This window comes from Alligator mississippiensis, chromosome 3, assembly GCF_030867095.1.
Source record: "Alligator mississippiensis isolate rAllMis1 chromosome 3, rAllMis1, whole genome shotgun sequence".
NCBI classification, from domain to species: domain Eukaryota; kingdom Metazoa; phylum Chordata; order Crocodylia; family Alligatoridae; genus Alligator; species Alligator mississippiensis.
In genome coordinates this window covers 227607007-227624014 of record NC_081826.1, presented here as the reverse complement: position 1 = coordinate 227624014, position 17008 = coordinate 227607007, and the positions used below count along the sequence as shown (strand labels likewise).

The 17008-nt window shown below is 41.5% G+C and overlaps 1 protein-coding gene across 4 annotated transcripts in view; it reads right to left on the bottom strand.

Annotated features, from left to right (window-relative positions):
* EPB41L4A (erythrocyte membrane protein band 4.1 like 4A) overlaps nucleotides 1-17008 on the bottom strand; it is a 237893-nt gene that overhangs the window by 133351 nt on the left and 87534 nt on the right. For 3 of the 4 annotated variants that reach the window (XM_059724947.1, XM_059724946.1, XM_006266261.4), the window contains exon 2: nucleotides 7461-7565. The exons of the other annotated variant lie outside the window; for it this stretch is intronic. In XM_059724947.1, the coding sequence (XP_059580930.1) occupies nucleotides 7461-7565 (105 nt within the window). The remainder of the gene's footprint in view (nucleotides 1-7460; nucleotides 7566-17008) is intronic. 4 annotated transcript variants of the gene reach the window in all.

Below are 17008 nucleotides of genomic sequence, written 5' to 3'. Positions count from 1 at the left end.
TTTTCCCTTACAGAGACTGATATTACACAGTCTGAGGCCTCTGGGTTATGTAGCACCAAAAGAGCCATGCTGTTGGGAGCTACCTTGCTAGCTGATGTTCTCTGATCTCCCTGTTTGCAGGTAGGAGTTTCCTATAAGATGAGGAAAAAATACCTAAATTAATGCTGCTTTGGTCAGCTTCCACTTGTGGACATTTCATGTGAGAGGTTTAAAGGAGAACAATTTGGCAGAGGGGAACATGAGACTGTACCAATGTCATAAAGCACTGCCAGGTTTCTATGGCATGAAAGGAGTACCTCTTATCTAGGCACTGGAGATTTGGGAACCTTCACTGTGTTTTTATTACCTAACACTTTCTCGTTATAAAAGATTCATCAACCTTTTCTTTAAGACATTCTCATATCACCATTGCTTCCAGCAAATCTTGATACTCTTTACATATGGGAATATTCTTTGTCCCATCAAATTCTGTTCAGCTTTAACCACTATTGCCTGTTCTGGGGCACTACACAGTAACCAAGCAACCCCAATTTCTGAGGAGTTATGAGAAAGCCAGCCCAACCACATTTTCCCCTCGTGCTTCAGGACATATTCCATGAAGACCATCACTGTACAGGAACACTACATTAGACAGGAGCTCCCCATGGTCCTTAAAGATGGAGAAAAGACAAAAGGCCCACCTGGGCTGATCTAGGTTCCTGCCACCACCACCACCAGACTACTCCCTAGACTTGACACCTGTACTTGATTGCTCATCTCCCCACCCTCTGGGACAGCAGCTTAAGTCTTTGCTGCACACTACACTTTGGATGTTAACTGCACTTAAAAAGCCAACATCCACCAGCAGTAAAACATATTAAGTGCCATCATATTGTAGCAAAGTTAATACTTTTCACAGAAGGAGTATCTCCACATGATATTAAGTAACACATTGTCAACTATCATGGAACTGCTCCACAGAGATAATCTGAGCAGTCCTCACCAACTCCGATGCGGTGCAGAGGCTGGGACTGACAAACAGCTGTCAGTCAGTCCAAGACAGTCAGTCCAAGACCCCCAGTACATATGGAAGACTTTTCAAGACTCTAGTGGGGGTTTGGACTGACAAACAGCTGTTTTTCTGACTGCACAGCTAGCTCCTGCCGTGTCCAAAATGCAGCAAGCATTACGGGGAGACTGCTCAGAACAAGTTCCAACTCACAGGGCCAGATCCAGGACTTGGCAAAGGTGGGGTGCAGGAGCAGTCATTTGCACTGCAGGGTTGCTGTACCCAGGTTCCCAGCCTCCTCCCCTCCATCCCACTGATGCAAGAGCTCTGGGACTTCTTAAAGTTCCCAAAGCAGGTAAGCATCCCCCCTTTTCCCCTCCAGCCTCAGAGGCACATCCTCTTCACTCCCCTTCTGTCCTCTCTTCCTCCAGTCACTACTACTTTCCTTGCTATCCTCGGGGCAGAGGAAGCTTCAGAGCTGTTCCTGCCGGCTTCAGCCAGGCTGTGTGGGGGCTAGGCTGAGCTGAGAACAGTGGCAGCAGCAACTGGGAGAGGTAAGTTCCCCACACTGCCCAGTCCCCCCACCAGGAGCAGGCACAGGAAGCCACTATCGGTATGCTACCCCCAGTGAGCCCAGCCTCTACACAGCCCAGTTAGAGCAGGCAGGAGAAGCTCTACAGATTCCCCTACCCCAGGACAGTGGGAAAAGCAGCCACAGCAGATGGGGGATGGACAAAGGGGAGGGGAGAAGGACATGACTCTGAGCATGGAGAGGAAGGGATGCATTATGATGAAGTCCTTACTTACTATTTTATACTAGCATACAGGATGGACTAAACTGCAGTTTAGAAGCTATACAAACAACTGGAAATCTAGCACCATTTGTCTTGCAATTTACAAAATCAAGTGCTTGAGTGACATTTTTAACAGAAAGGTTTTGGGTGTATTCTGAGCGATGGTGCTTGGTGTATCAGCGAATTAGAGCTCATGAAAGATGGTCAGTGTTAACACCCTGGAAATGTAAACTTCCATTTTCTGCCAGCAACAGAGTCCATGGACCTCTCACTATTATCTTGCACTTTTCAGCCTATTGCATCAGTCTGTTCTATCTCATCTTCTAAATGAGATGGAGAGTTTTTCTCAACAAAGACTATTCTTACATATATAGTGCCTAGTGCCACGGAGCCATAATCAGGTTCTGGGGGAATTGCCACTATAATTATAACACAGGAGGGGGAGATGATTGGCAGACCCTTGTTAAAAAGGGCCACCTGGAAGTGCTAAAGCACAGACAGACTGAAATACCTCAACAAAAAGGTTCATTTCAAGTCTTATGAAAGCATGATCTGATAGGTTTTCTAAAGTATTTTCATCTTTGTCTGACTGGTTTTGTTCAGTCTTTTAAGAAATAAATTCCTGTAAAACCTCATCAGAACATATGTTATAATTAGATTAGAATTAGATAATCATCAAGGTTTAGAATATTCCTTTCCGACTGTAAAGAGTTAACATGAGGCTCATCCCCACACATTTCTGTATCAGACACTGATCTGAAAGTATTTCCTATTTAATTTATTTCCCAAATAAATAAGCAGACAGATCTATATTCCCTCTAGACATTAAACAGATACAGTTCCAAAAGTGTGAAACTATAAAAATCAAATCCAGGTCTCATGCATGCCAGTGCAGAACTAAACCTTATGCTGATTTCTGTAATTATTCCTTTCACAAGCCTTTGGTTAATTATATTTTTTTCATTTACAGTTCATGCAAGGTTTTGTTAATACCATGGAGTTTTATTCTTTAATTTACAATTCTCAAGATGCAACAAAATTTCACTACAGATCACAAACTAACAAAGAATATAATGAATACTGTAAACATACGTATATTTAGCCAGGATTATTCATTTATATACTTTCCATGTAAGTTAGTTTCAATATTTTACTAGCTCTATGCACATATGTAATAGGAGCACACATTTTCCTAATAGTCTATTGCAATACTTGATAAATAGTACTGTAATTTTACAGTTTTGAAATCTCCTTCATAGGTGGTTTTCAAAAAGAGGTTAAACAGGGATGGTTTAAAAACAGAGAAGCCAGCATTTTTACAGGGTTAAACTAGATGATCCTTGAGGTCTCTTCCTACCCCATGATTTTATGACTCACTTTTTTGGAGAAAAGTCTTCTTACCATATAAAACACTGCACAAAGAAATGCAGGGCAAGAGGAAGCCAGCTGTGACTCCTTGATCCTAGTTTGACTGCAAATGGAACCTAGGGTCTGCTTTATGCTTTATACTACCAAAATGTGCCCCCCTAAGAGACAGACCTGCAAAAGAAGCCATATCTGTAGGGCTCCTAGACACTAAAGGTACAGAAATAATAGTACTACATTTATCCAAATCTAAAGTGACACTGAATTTAAGACAACACACCAATAATTAGATTTTATACATGGAAAATGTATAAATGTTATAATTTTCTAGTCATAGAACCTAACAATTGGAGGGTTGTCTTTAATTCATCCCCCCACCACTGTGGGGAAAGGGGGAGACAGGCAGTGAGGGGGCACTGATATGGGGAGGTCAAGCAGCTTGCCCCCTGTTTGTGCCTGCCTCCTTGCCACCCCTCACACCCCTTGCAGCCTCTGGCCCCTCTTCTTCCCCAGCCTCTGTTCCCTACCTCACAAGCAGCCTCTCCCTCCCTCTTATCTCCTTCCCTCTTCCCCCACAGCCTCTGATCCCTGCTTCCCACTCCTTACTCTTGCTTCATGAGTGGGCAGGCTCCATCCGCATACTATCCTGGGGTACTAAGCATGGCCTTAGCCCAGTACAGCCCCCACAGCAGCCATGCAGGCTGCATAATGCTGCTACAGGGCTAAGCTAAGGCCAAGTTCAGTGCTCCAGGCTGCAGCTTCAATGGAGCCTGCTGGCATGAAAAAGAGTAAGGGGGTGGAGCAGGGGCGGGCAAAATATGACCTGTGGGCTGAATCCAGCCTGCAAGGCCATTCTATCCGGCCCGTGGGGCCCCTAAAAAATTTAGAAAATAAATCTTAATCTGCCCTTGGTTCCTGTAAAAAATGACAGGGCATGTGCCCCCCCCACAGATTTGTGCGTGGGGTGGATGCAAGCTGCCTACTGTGGGCTTGGGGATCTCCATTCTGTTGCATTTCCCTCAGGAGCCCCGCACTGGCCACACGCCGTCTGCCCACCTGTACCAATAGGAGCGGCGAGGCAGACAGGGGGCATGCGGCCAACACGGGGCCCCCAGGGCAAAGGCAGCAGGACAGAGCCCCAAGCCCACAGCAGGCATCCCATATCTGCCCTCACCCTGCTCAGCTCCGTTCCAGCTCGGGGGGGGGAGGGGGGGGGCAGCAGGGAAGGGAGGAGAAGTGGGCATGTGACACCCCATCCCCAGCCTAGCTGGGTCCTTTCAGCCTCATCCATGGGGCATGGAGGCCTGCCCCACCCTTGGCAGCAGTAGCATCAGGAGGGGAAGGGGCCCCTCCCCACACTGGAGTCCAGATCCCGGGACCTAGGTCCCAGCTGTGCAGGAAAAATGGCATAATACGTTCATGTTTATAATGGGGTATGGAGGGCCTCTAATTTTCTGTTTGCCCAGGGCCCCAATAAATCTGAATCCACCACCCTTTATTGTGCAAGGTATATCACTCTGGTAATGCATATATCTCAGTCAGCTATAATTTTCTGTTTTGCCTCTACATGAGCAATGTAAACCATTTTAGAAAGCAAAAGATAGCTTATTTTTTAATTCACTAGAGAATTTTCATTTTAGCTTGCACACAAAATTTAAAAAATATATGCTTTCAAAAGTGTTCTCTTGAATTCATAATTTATTTTCACTTCAACAAAACAGTCACAAAGCTTGAAAACTTACCAGTAAAACTCAATACGATCTTTTAAATTTTTAGACTGTGGAATAGCCTTTAAAAAAGGGTTGAATAATACAGTACAGAGCTCTGTAATACAGTCTGTATCTGCTAGCCAATGCTGTTGTAATTGTATATTGGCATAAGTACAGTTTGGGTTATTTTCATAGGAAGGAGTGAATATATTGATTAGGACTTAGTCAACACTATAATTTATTAAAACCTTCAAGTTGAAGAATGATATTCCTGACAAGTGTAATTCTACTCCCAAAGGTAAACTGCTTATTTAAAAAATATGACCACATCAAGCGGAGTTTTTTCTGTAAACTTCAAGACAGCTAGATACTGAATTCCAACTCCATAGCCCTTAATAAGGGCATGATTTTTCTTTCATTTATACTGGTTTTACAATGATATAACCTCAATGAGCTAGCTAACTACTATTCACTAACTTCAATGTAAGTGAAGGGAAAATCATGCCCTTGGTATCCTGGAAAAGTGGGGAAGTTTCACAACTGCTCACGTAACAGACTGCCTCTATTGCTAAACTAATTGAGAATACATGAACTTTTAATATTCTAACCTACAGTCAAACCAGGATAATATTACACTCTTCATTATATCAAGCTCTGTCACAACTTTGGTTATCAACAGCTGGCTTCCATAAATAATAATGCAAAAAAACCCCAAAACAACAACAACAACAAAACCTGTTTATTTCCTCTCCAGGAGCTTGACTAGCTCACACCCTCCCAGCTCTTTGGCACAGTGATACAGCCTCTCCTTACTTCAGTTACTTAGTATATTTTATCATTTTTTTCCCTTACTTTCTTCTGTTAGTTATTAAATACATGTCCCAGGTGGATATTGAACAAGATCCAACAAAATATGCAAAAGGAGTGGGTTATAAATTCTTGCCCCTCCAAACTTAGAACTGTGGCACTGTCCTTCATGATCAGAACATAGGTAAGCATGTTTTGTGGCCAGCAGAGGCAAACTAAACATTATAAATGAAAATGGTCCTTTAGCACTTGCCATCATCGTGTGAACAACTTCACCTGGTAGGTGACAAAGGACTGTCTAATGTAGGTTCCATCTACATTAGAATGTTTGCCATTACAGCTTTACTGGCACAAGGTAGACAAACACCTCTAGTAGATAAAAGTTGTGTGCAGACATTCATTTCTATCAGAAGAAATTTCATCCTGTGGGAGCCGCCCTGGGCCAGTGCTCCCTGCTCTCGGCTCCCACTGTCTGGGAGCCAAGCAGATCAAATGACACAACAAAGACCCTGCAAGTTTCTCATACTGGGAACTTCTGTGACTGTAGTCTCAAGCAGACATAGGAGCTACTCCCCCAGCTACATGCCTCCTGGTCCCAAGTAGGAGTTTAAATTGGCAAAAGTATGCAGACATTCAGTTTCCCAGAAGCAATTTAACCCTGGTTGTTCCCACATTATTTTTCTCTTACAGCTGCCATTTTTGCTCTGGAGAAAAAACTTCAATGTCTGCACACTTTTGGTTTCTACCAGGAAAATGGCAATTCTCTTGGTAGAAACTGAACATCTGTACACAGCCACTGGCAAAAGAGCAGTTTGCTGATACAAGTTTATACTGGTCCCTGGAACTAAAATAATTATTTTGACATTGCAACCGCATATATATACTAGAGCTTTTGCCAATATATATATGCTGCTAATATATGCAATCTTTTCACATTCCTAACCAGTAAGGTTATGCAAGCAAAGCTGAAGAATAAATTGGGCCTTTGCAAAATAAGGACAATACAGGGCCTTTCTATTTTCTTATCTATGTATGATCATAAACTTTTTGGAGAAAGGTGTACTACATATATAACAGCCTATCAAAGGGAGCCTCTTCCACCAAACAACAGAGACTTGAGAACTACAATGCCAGTTCAAGTGGAGTCAAAAGGTCATTATTATACATACTTTTTCTAGGCCACCCATTTTCACAAAGCAAGCAAACATGATATAAATACATTCTGGCAGCCAAAAGCCTCCTGCCATATCGGTCATCTCACTCTAAAACTGTGGGGCAAGAAATAGTCCATGAGTGAACAATTTATGACATGCCAGGGAACATTGTGGTTACTGTCCCTCCCTAAATAAATTACTATCAGCTTAATCCCAGGCAAACAAGGAATAAATTAGTACCAGCTCACTTACAACCAAAATTCCTATTTGGGGAACTATCATACACTCAGAAAATTCATATAAGGCAAACAGTTACCTGGTTTAAGTGAAATGAAGAATTTTACCAGCACTTTTCATGATAACACTATACTTCTGTTAATTTCCAACATCTTTTTTTCATATTATTTTCACTTGTCTTGTGCAGACTTAGGTGCCTGTTTCTGGCCTCATTTAAGTCAATAGCAAAAATTCCAGTGTTTCCATGAAAACAAATGTAAAAAAAAATTGCTATCGGAAATCTTGTTGTTTCATGGAACACTGAAAGTTATTGAAAGTGTGACCACCTAGCACCCCACTGGGAAAGGTCAAGAACAGGGTAAAGTTTTAGAGCTGGAAAATTCAATCTGCCATGTCTTTTACTCACCGTCTGATGACTTCTGTCACAGTAACGCAGTCCAAAGTAATCTATCTCCACTAGGTTTAAGTGACGGAATACGTAGCCCAGGACAACCGACCCTTTCGTTGACTTCTGTGGGAAAGAATTTACACAGGCTTTTCACAAAAATGTTCTGCCTTTGTCAACTATGCGCAGTGGCATTCATGCATTCAGTTAGCTTTGTCTGACAGAGGCGGCAGTTTTATTGGTTAGAAGAGCTCTAGCGGATTTTAACCTCTCAGTGATAACTAGGACAATTTAAATTCTTCCTCACTTAGATTTAAGCAAATCATCTTGTAAATAATGTTGAATGTGATAATGGTAATCAACATGCCATAAAAATGTTATTGAACTGCCAAGGTTTTCTATTACTATGCATTTATGGCAAAATTCTGTTTTCTCATAAAAATTCTGATCCACATGGCAGATCTCATGCCTAATATCCCACTTCCTCTTCACATGTAGCTCTCTCACTCAAGCTCTGCCGTTGCAGATCAGGAAAAAAATGTTGTCCACAATGTGTAAATTATGATACATTTAGTGCTTCCTGATTACTCTTTGTGAAGAGGGCTGGGTTTTCTTTATTCCTTTTAAAGTGTTTTTGAAAGTAGAAATGGCACCAGTCTACCATCCAGAATCCAATCTTGTTCCAGAGCTTTACTTCATTAAAAATAATTTGGCAGGGGAAAGGCCTCAAAAAGCTCCTTCATTGTTGTGATTGCATCTTTGTCATCAGAAGGCCTTCTGTTTACAAGCTGTCAGATAACTAGTATTAAACAGAGATAAATAGCCCAGGAAGACAGAATAGATACCTGAACTTTTCTCTCTTCTGAAAATTGTTAGTTTTGGTTTTGAATAAAGAAGCTTTGATTTGGAGGTGGGGGAGGGGATATTTCTGGCATGAGGTGAGAAGCAGCTAAGCCCCTAAAAGTCTTATATATGTACTGTTTCATAATTAACAAATTGAATAGAGTTATAAAATAACTCTAGGAAAATATACCAAGTTAGTGAAAAGAGTGCTCCTTAAACATTTTCATAGATGACACTGAAGCATGGCAAGTGCACTACACTGATCCAGTGTCTGCAAAGAAAATAATTGCTCGGACAAGCTTTTCAGTACACAACATCTGACTATGGGGGTGGTTAAGCACTGAAATAGGCTGCTTAGAGGAGCTGTGGAATCTCTATCCTTGGAAATTTTAAAGCGCAGGTTGGACAAACACTTGACTGGAATGATTTAGTCAGAGAAGATCCTACTTGGCACAGGAGGCTGGACTAGGTGACCTCATAAGGTCCCTTCCAGTCCTACTTTCCTATGATCTCACAACACTACACAGAAAAACAAAGCAAGCCCTAGATCAACTCTGAAAACTTTTGAAACCAGTGAACAACTTCTACTGACTTCACAAACTGGCCCTCATTCATTTCACCCTAGATACCTTGTTACCATATTTACTTGTTCTACTTTGAGTTTGCCTCTAAGAATGTAAGCCTCTAAGCACACTGTTCCTTACCTTTCTAGGCCTACGGCACCCTTGTTAGACTCCAGGCACACCTCTTTAAATGGCCCCTGCTGCCATTTTGAAGTGCAGGATGCTGAATACACAGAATGCTGTGGGCGCTTTAATTAGAGTGGCTTTCAGGAGCTGCTCTAATTAAAACATCCCCCATCCCAGAGCACATGTAAAGACACCCATGGAGTTCAAGAGAATCAAACCTAAAAACAAATTTGTAGACACTGAGGAAATAAAGGGAATTACCTCTTTTTCCTTCCACTATTGCCAGTTCTTATTCAAAGAAGCAGAATTAGTATCCAACTGAAGGAAGAGGAAGATGTTGCTCCATCATCATCTTTCATACCAGATACAGTTAACTTCAGTGTTGGAAACTATTCTGATGGCTTGGGAACCAAGCTGTAGCTCAGGATCCACTGCACTATGCACTGTATAAACACATAGCAAAAGGGACAGACCCTGCCCAGAGGGTCTAAAAACAGAATTGTTCTATTATTTTCCTATAGTAAAAATAATGTATGAAAACTAAGAGCTCACATTTTATGAGGGGTGCCTGGATTCTAACAAGGGTGCTCTGGGTCTAGAAAGATTGAGAACAGTGTGCTAGAGGCTTACATTCTTAGAGGCAAACACAAAGTACAGCAAGTTTATTTGAAAATACCATCAGCAATCCTTTAAAAAAAAAAAAAACCCAAAGAATAGTTCAAATGAGTCATACCATTTTGCTTTATGTTTTAGCAACATGATTTTATAAACCAGACGGGCAGGTTTCTACTAGCTGAACAAAATGAAGCTAGGACATTCAGAAGAAATCTGATTTAATTTTATTTATTTATTTATTTTACAAAAAGGAAATTGCTTGTTTACAAATGCTGTAATACCATATTTACTTGGATAGGAGATTAACCTGATTATAAGATGACCCTCCAATGATTAGATTTTATATATGGAAAATTTATAAACTTAACATAATTTCCCAGATACAGAATCTAATTATTGGAAGTTTGCCTTGAATTTGGTCTCCCCCCCTGCTATAGCAGAGAAAATAAATCTGGAAGGGTCAGGTAGCCCTTTGTTCTCTGCTTCCCCACAACTTTTTCCACTGGCAGCTCTTCCCCCTCTCCTTACTACCAGACCCTGCTCTACTTAAGCACCTGGAAGTGAGAAGCAAATTTCACAACAAAAACTCTGAAATTAAATGTGGCTGGTAGCAATTTGCATATAGTACCCATAGATGCAATTCATCCAGAATTGATGTATGTTACCTTTTTTTTAAACTACTGCAAGTTTTACCACAAATGTTTTATAAATTCACTTTTGAGAAGCACTTTGGCACCTACTTATATCTAGTACAAACTTTTCTTTATTAACAAATTTTATTAAACACGCATTTATCACTTTACATTTACAAAGCTTCACATATCAAGCACCCTAGTTTTACCAAAACTTCATATTGCAAAAACAAGTACATATCCAAAACATACAACTACGTATATTAAACCTTTAAACAAACATACATTAACATCCCACAAAAAAACCCTTACAGAATTCTTTTTCTTCATACAGAACCCCATGAAAACCTCTGTAAGCACCTGGAACTCTCTGCACTGCCCCATCAGTCCTCTCTGTTGGTTCAGTGAATCAAGTGTGTCCAGTCCTTTTTTCCTCCACCTCTTCTTCTCTGATCTCTTCCTTGTCATGTTCGATGTAGTACAGTCAGTCCTCGACTTACAATGTTTCGAGTTACAACATTTCGCACTTAAGTTTATAAACTGACACCCTGTTTCAACTTTATGACGTCAGTTTCGACTTTACAACGCTTGATCCAATGCGACGCCATGCCAGCGAACAAGTTCACTGCATCGCTCATCTCCCTGGAGAACATCTGTCCACACTTCCTTGGACATTTTCTTTAAAAAAACAGACAAGACTCCAGAAAAACCTGCAGCCAAGACTCCTGAGAAGACTCCAGCCAAAAACTCTTGAAAAAGTCCAACCAAGAACCTTTCAAAAGTCCAGCAAAGTCACCTCAAAGAAGTCCTTCCAAATCAATATGATTGCTATTTACAATATAAATACATTAATATAGCTATATTACTCATCTATAATTGATCAAGTACAAAGTTCTGGGGCATTTTGGGGGAAAATAGGGCATTGGGCCTTGGTTCAGGAAACAATCCCCCATTTATAACATTGTTTCTTATGAGGAAATTGGTTCCGAGTTACAACATTTCGACTTAAGATGCAGCTTTCAGGAACCAATTGTGTCGTAAGTTCAAGGACTGCTTGTATTTCAGTTCATGCAGCCCCAACTTCAGGCACTCTCTTTAAGCAAAAGCCCCTTAAGCACCCAGAGGTTTCTTACTTTCCATAAACTAGTTTTAACACATGCTAATAAATTGCTAGATAACATTTCCTCTGGTCTCTCTGGTTTGAGTCCATATAGTACCATCTCCCATGACAATGACAGGTCTATTTTGGTGACACTCAGAAAGCAGTGGACCCTTTTCAACACCATATGTACACTCCCAAAACACACATCCCACTGTTTGCTCTTCCCTGCACCTCTCCCTTGGACACTTTGGTGACCCTGTCAAGCCGCATCTGTTGCACTTCTCTCACCAGCAAGATATTTCTTACAACCATCCATGCTAGGTCAGCATGCTCCCCTTTTAGTTGTTTACCTGCCACTACTCCGCACATCTTCTTCACCTGTCCTTCTGTGAAGCTTTCCACTAGCACCATCCTGCTTCTTTCCCTTACCACTTCCAGAATTTCTTATGATACTTCAGGACCTCCAACTCTACCTTCTCTATTTTATACCTCTGTATGAGACCTTCCATCCTGATGTAATGAATCAGCAGTTGCCATGCCTATAGACTCTTTAAAGAGGTCTGATATACTCCCCATTTCCTAAAAATTGCAACTTCATGAAATCAGACTATGTGCAGTGCTTTCCTCTCTCCCTCCATTGCTGCTTTGTATACCGTGCTTACATATTTTTCATAGACAAACAATCCCAAGTCATCTCTTTTGCTCTGTACAGTTCAGATCTAGGCAACCTTTCTCTTTTGGCATTCCAGAATAACACATATCCCTCTGTATGCTGCCTGTCACCACATCGGTGGGAATACAATTCCTATATATAGAATAAATTGGCAGTAGCACAGCCTTAATTGTTGCCACTTTCCCAGCAAAGGACTGTGTCCTTTTGGACCATAACCAAAGTATCTGCCATATCCTTGCCATCACCTTTTCCCATGCTGTATTACTTTCTCCTCTCAGTGTCCATTGGGACCCCTGGCACTCTATTTTCTCTCTCCCTCATTGGAAGGCCAACTTCTCCAAGTCCTGCCAGGTCCCCACTCCCATTGTGGTGCTTTTCAATCTATTTAGTGTAGTCCCTATCACTTCTGCATACTCTGATGTATGCTTTAACACCCTTTCCATTGAAAGTCCAGCTCTAACTACAACATTCATATCTTCCATGTATAATGCACATTTTACTTGTCCCCCTCCTGGTATCGTTACACTACTTACTATCTTGTCTTTTCTTATTCTTTGTGCTAACGGTTCCATGCTGCACACAAATAGTAGGGGCAACATGGAACAGCCTGGTCTCTCCTCTGTATAGATTTTCATGGCCCTGCTTCGGTGCCTATTAATTTGGACATAACTCTGCTTCTCTATACAATAACCTTATCCAACACATAAATTTCTGCAGGAACCCCATGTTTCCTAGCACTCTGAATATGTAATCATGATCCACTATGCCATATACTTTTTTAAGTCTAGGTTTGCTATAACTGTGTTTGTTTTCATCTCTTGGATAAGGGACAGTGCATCTCTAATCACTCTGATGGCTTCAAAGATCCTTGTACCTGATACTGCACATACTTGGTCTTGCATCATCTTCTGGAGGTTTTTCCTCATCCTCAAAGCCAGCATCTTGGCCATTAACTTAGTCTATAATCCATATTAAATAGTGCAATTGTCTCCAGTTTTTCAGAAGTTCCTTCCCCCCTTTCTTGAAGAGCAAGATCACAATGCCTATTGTAAAATTGTTCCTGCCCCTCCTGTTTTCACTATTTCCTTGAAAAATTCCACTATATCCCTCCCTATCCATTGTTACCTCTCAGCTCCATGTTCTTGGGGAACCCTGGCACAGGACGCAGCCTGTCCGACTCACAAAGAATTCCACGCCCCCCCCTTACCTACATGAAACTGATTAAGATGCAGTGGGAGACGCACCTAAAACCCTCCAGATAAAGGTGACAAGAGTGAAACAACTGCCCTAGGTCTCATTTGCATCCGAGATGGAACCAGATGACCATTCATTTACATGGGAGATGGAAAACAGAACGCCTGAAGCAGAGATTGCAGTGAATTCTGGGATCAGAGAAGCAGGGGAGCACTGCATGATGGGGAATCTGTGCTCCAAATGCTAATCAACCCACATTTACACACACCCAGCTCAGCATTTATCAGACCTTCTATTCTGGATTTACAAAGGACTCCCTGCCCCACCACACACACCCCTCTAAGTTTAATAGGCATCTTGGGCCGTACATTCCCCGGTCCCACTATGGGAGGCCTATTTAAACTTGACTGGGTAAAACTCGGTTGCTGGGTTAGGGAATGCTGAGGCAAGAGACTGAGGCAGAGGGGGTATGGGAAACATTTGAACAATGGTAAAGGGTTCATCACAGCATCCAGCCCACTGGATCCCTGACCACAAGTGTTGTCATACTTTTCCTGGGACGACTGGTGGAAGTCCTCCCCACAAAAGGTTATGAACACTCTAATAATTGCCTTAAGTCTGTTAAAAGAGTATAGTAAGATCTGGAAAAGTCATGCTAAGCTGAGGCTTGTTCACAACAAGTAAAAATCCAAAACCCTGATGCTGCAAGCTATTTGTTGTTTCTGAAGAAACCATGAGATATCCCATCAGTATATCTGCTATCCATAGGAATTTCAAGCTGGCTCCCAAGTGTCTGATTACTCCCTCACCTTATGTGTTTCCTGATTATCAATCAGTTTCTTGAGACGTTCCAAACCAGATAACCCCTTGTCAATAGAAAAGACAATGATTTATACTATTAAGAATGCTTTGAAAAAACTGAACTGAGGGTATAAAAATCTGTAAAAAAGCAGCAGTGTGTGTGCTTCGAGAACTCTCTCTCACACACCACCCACTTTCTTCTCGAGAGTCTGAAAGAAACAGATCATCTCCCTTCAAGGATTGTGCTAAGCAGCATTGCAATCCGAGTGCCTTGGACTGGTGAGATCCCAGCGTTCTCGCTCTCTCTCTCTCTTTTCTCTCTAGGCATAAATTTCTGAACCTGAACTGTATTAGTTAAGCTTGAGCTAAGTTTCCCTAATTACTTAGTGAAACCAGGGTAATACTGTAATTGTTTGTGTTTGTTTTTCCTTTGCATGTCTATTACTACTAGTACCATTATATATTTCATATACTTAGCAATAAATAACTTTTATAGTCAAACAGGCAGTAACTGGGTATATTTTTCCTTCTCTACTTCTCCTTCCTCATGTGCTCTGCAGCAATGTTTCTTTTACCTAAGCTAAAGATCCCTGTGAAGCCCAAAAATTCTGTGGGGTCTGCTCATCAAGAGGCTAAAGATTGGGACGTGCTGAGTTTGAAACACATAAGGGGATCAGCTTGTACAGGCTGATTGACCCAGTTTGACTCAGACATGCCCTAATGAACTGAATGCTGGCCCATGAGGGTGTCAGCTGGACACCCAGCTGGATTCAGAGGTATTCTGTTTACCTGTGTGCTTGTGTCTGACTGCAGTTTATTGTTGCTCTGATTAACTGATTCTTGGCGTATGAGGGTGTGAGCCTGTCCATGCTGATCAACCCGGCTGGGTCAGGCATGTCACGTTAATCTGTGTGTGTTTGTGTGTATGACTGATTTGGTGACTGGAGGAACTCAGCCCCATTGAAACTGAGTCCTGCAAGATAGCTCCATTGGGGGTGAGGACTTGCAGAAGGGAGAAATACTGCTCCGTATAGAAACACCAGTAACACAAGCAGCACATTGATAGAATTACAAAGACCCTAGAAATGTATCCCTAATAAATGAGCACACCACAAAGTGATGGGCAAATCTGGTAACACCATACGCAAAATTCCTCATAAACTTACACAAGTAATCTATCTGCTCCTGTTAAAGATTTTTAAACACATCTCCACTTCCTTTAATCTTATTTTTTTTCTTCCATTTTCTTTGTTCTATTTTCTCTACTTTCTCTTCAATCTATTCTTCTTCTTTCCGTTTATTTCCTTCTTCTGATATAGCTCTTCATAAAATCTTCTCATTGCCTCTAACATCACCTCCTGCTTTTCTACCTGGGCACCACCTGCTTCCCACACTACTTTTAGCTCTTCTTTCACAGTCTTCACTCTAGCCAAAAAGTAGAGACCAGTCTTCATTTCCTCCCACCCAGGGTGCTTGTGCTAAAAACATTTTCTCTCTCATCTTTCTTTTAAACCAGGTTTCTATCTCTTGCCTTGTTTCTTCTAGTAATTCTTGTACCCATCTTCCTTCTGTGGCTTCTGTTAGCAGCTTCTGCATCTTTCACTGATGCTCTCTCAGCAATTTCATTCTTTTCCCTGTGGTTCTTCACCCTTGTTTCCCGAAGAATTCGCCCACCCTCTTCTTCACCATCATCCACCATTCTCTGGTGCTCTTCGAATATTTCTTCAGTGTCCCCCACCCTCCCCACCCCATACAGGCTTGTGTAAGCTTGACATATCTCCTAATCATGTAGCAATTTCACATTTAACTTCCACATTCTCCTTCCTCTTACAGGACCTCTTACCAAGACTCAGTTCTGCCTTCAGCACCTGGTGATCACTCAATGCCACAGTTATAGTCTCTTTCTTCCTTATCTCTATTTCTTTTCATACACACGCAAAGTCAATTCTTGGTTGTAGGGTTGAGTATTTTACTGGTCAAGTCAAATATCAGCCAAAAATTGTAAAAAATAAAATAAAAAAATTGCTAATAGAGCCAAATAATACATAGAAAAAGCACACATTTTCCATTAAATGTGTTAAAAACAATAAAAAATCATATTTCTGTCAAGAAAATTATTAAAAATGTAGAGTTTTTTGTGTAAAATTGCCCTAATCTTTGGCCAGTCAAAAAATATGCAGTCAGTTGACTGGCTTGCCAACTCTACTTGATTGTTAGCAAATATAATAAAAGAAAAGACTCTGAAAAATGTGTCAGCAGGGGTGACAGTTTTCACTAGAACTGACCCCAATGGAAAGAAGCAACTTTTTTTTCCACTCCAAACTGAAAAGGTTGATGATTTACCACATAGTTCATTGAGCTCGGTCCTACCACAGCCAACAGCATTTCAAGTCATGGTGAGCCATGATATTGCATACAGTTCACTGAGAATCTTTCTGCTGTGCCTTCTCTCAGCCTTGCGCATATTAGTGTGGCCCTGCCCTCCACAACAACCCCATAGCTCAGCACTGCTCAGTAAGTGTGTATTCTCCAGATATCCCACCACAAACAATCCATGTGATAATTAGCCCCCATACATGACTGGAACCAGGTGTTCTTGTCATGAGTCCTAAGATGCTCAAAAAATTATATGCAAATGAGGCGCAGGGCAAACTCTTCTGGCTTCACCGCTTGGAGGGAGGGACCATACTAATGACATGCTCCAGACTGAAAGAGGAGGTGACAGAGAGAGCAATACTGTGGCTCACAATAACTTGAAAAAGGGTCAGTAGCAAAGATGACTGCACTTAATGGGCACTAGTGTATGTCCTATTTAGATACACTGCACTAACCTATCCTTGTGGTAGACAGTTAAAGTGATGCTACTGCCAGAACTGTGTTTCCACCATCATGGCAGCAGTTGGCAAAGTACAAAGGGAAATATGTGTGTTATTCTGCAGATCAAGAAGAGAAAGGCTAGCCAGAATATAGCTGTATAAAGCAAGATGGCGGTGTGGGGAATGCCAGACATAAGGCTGCTC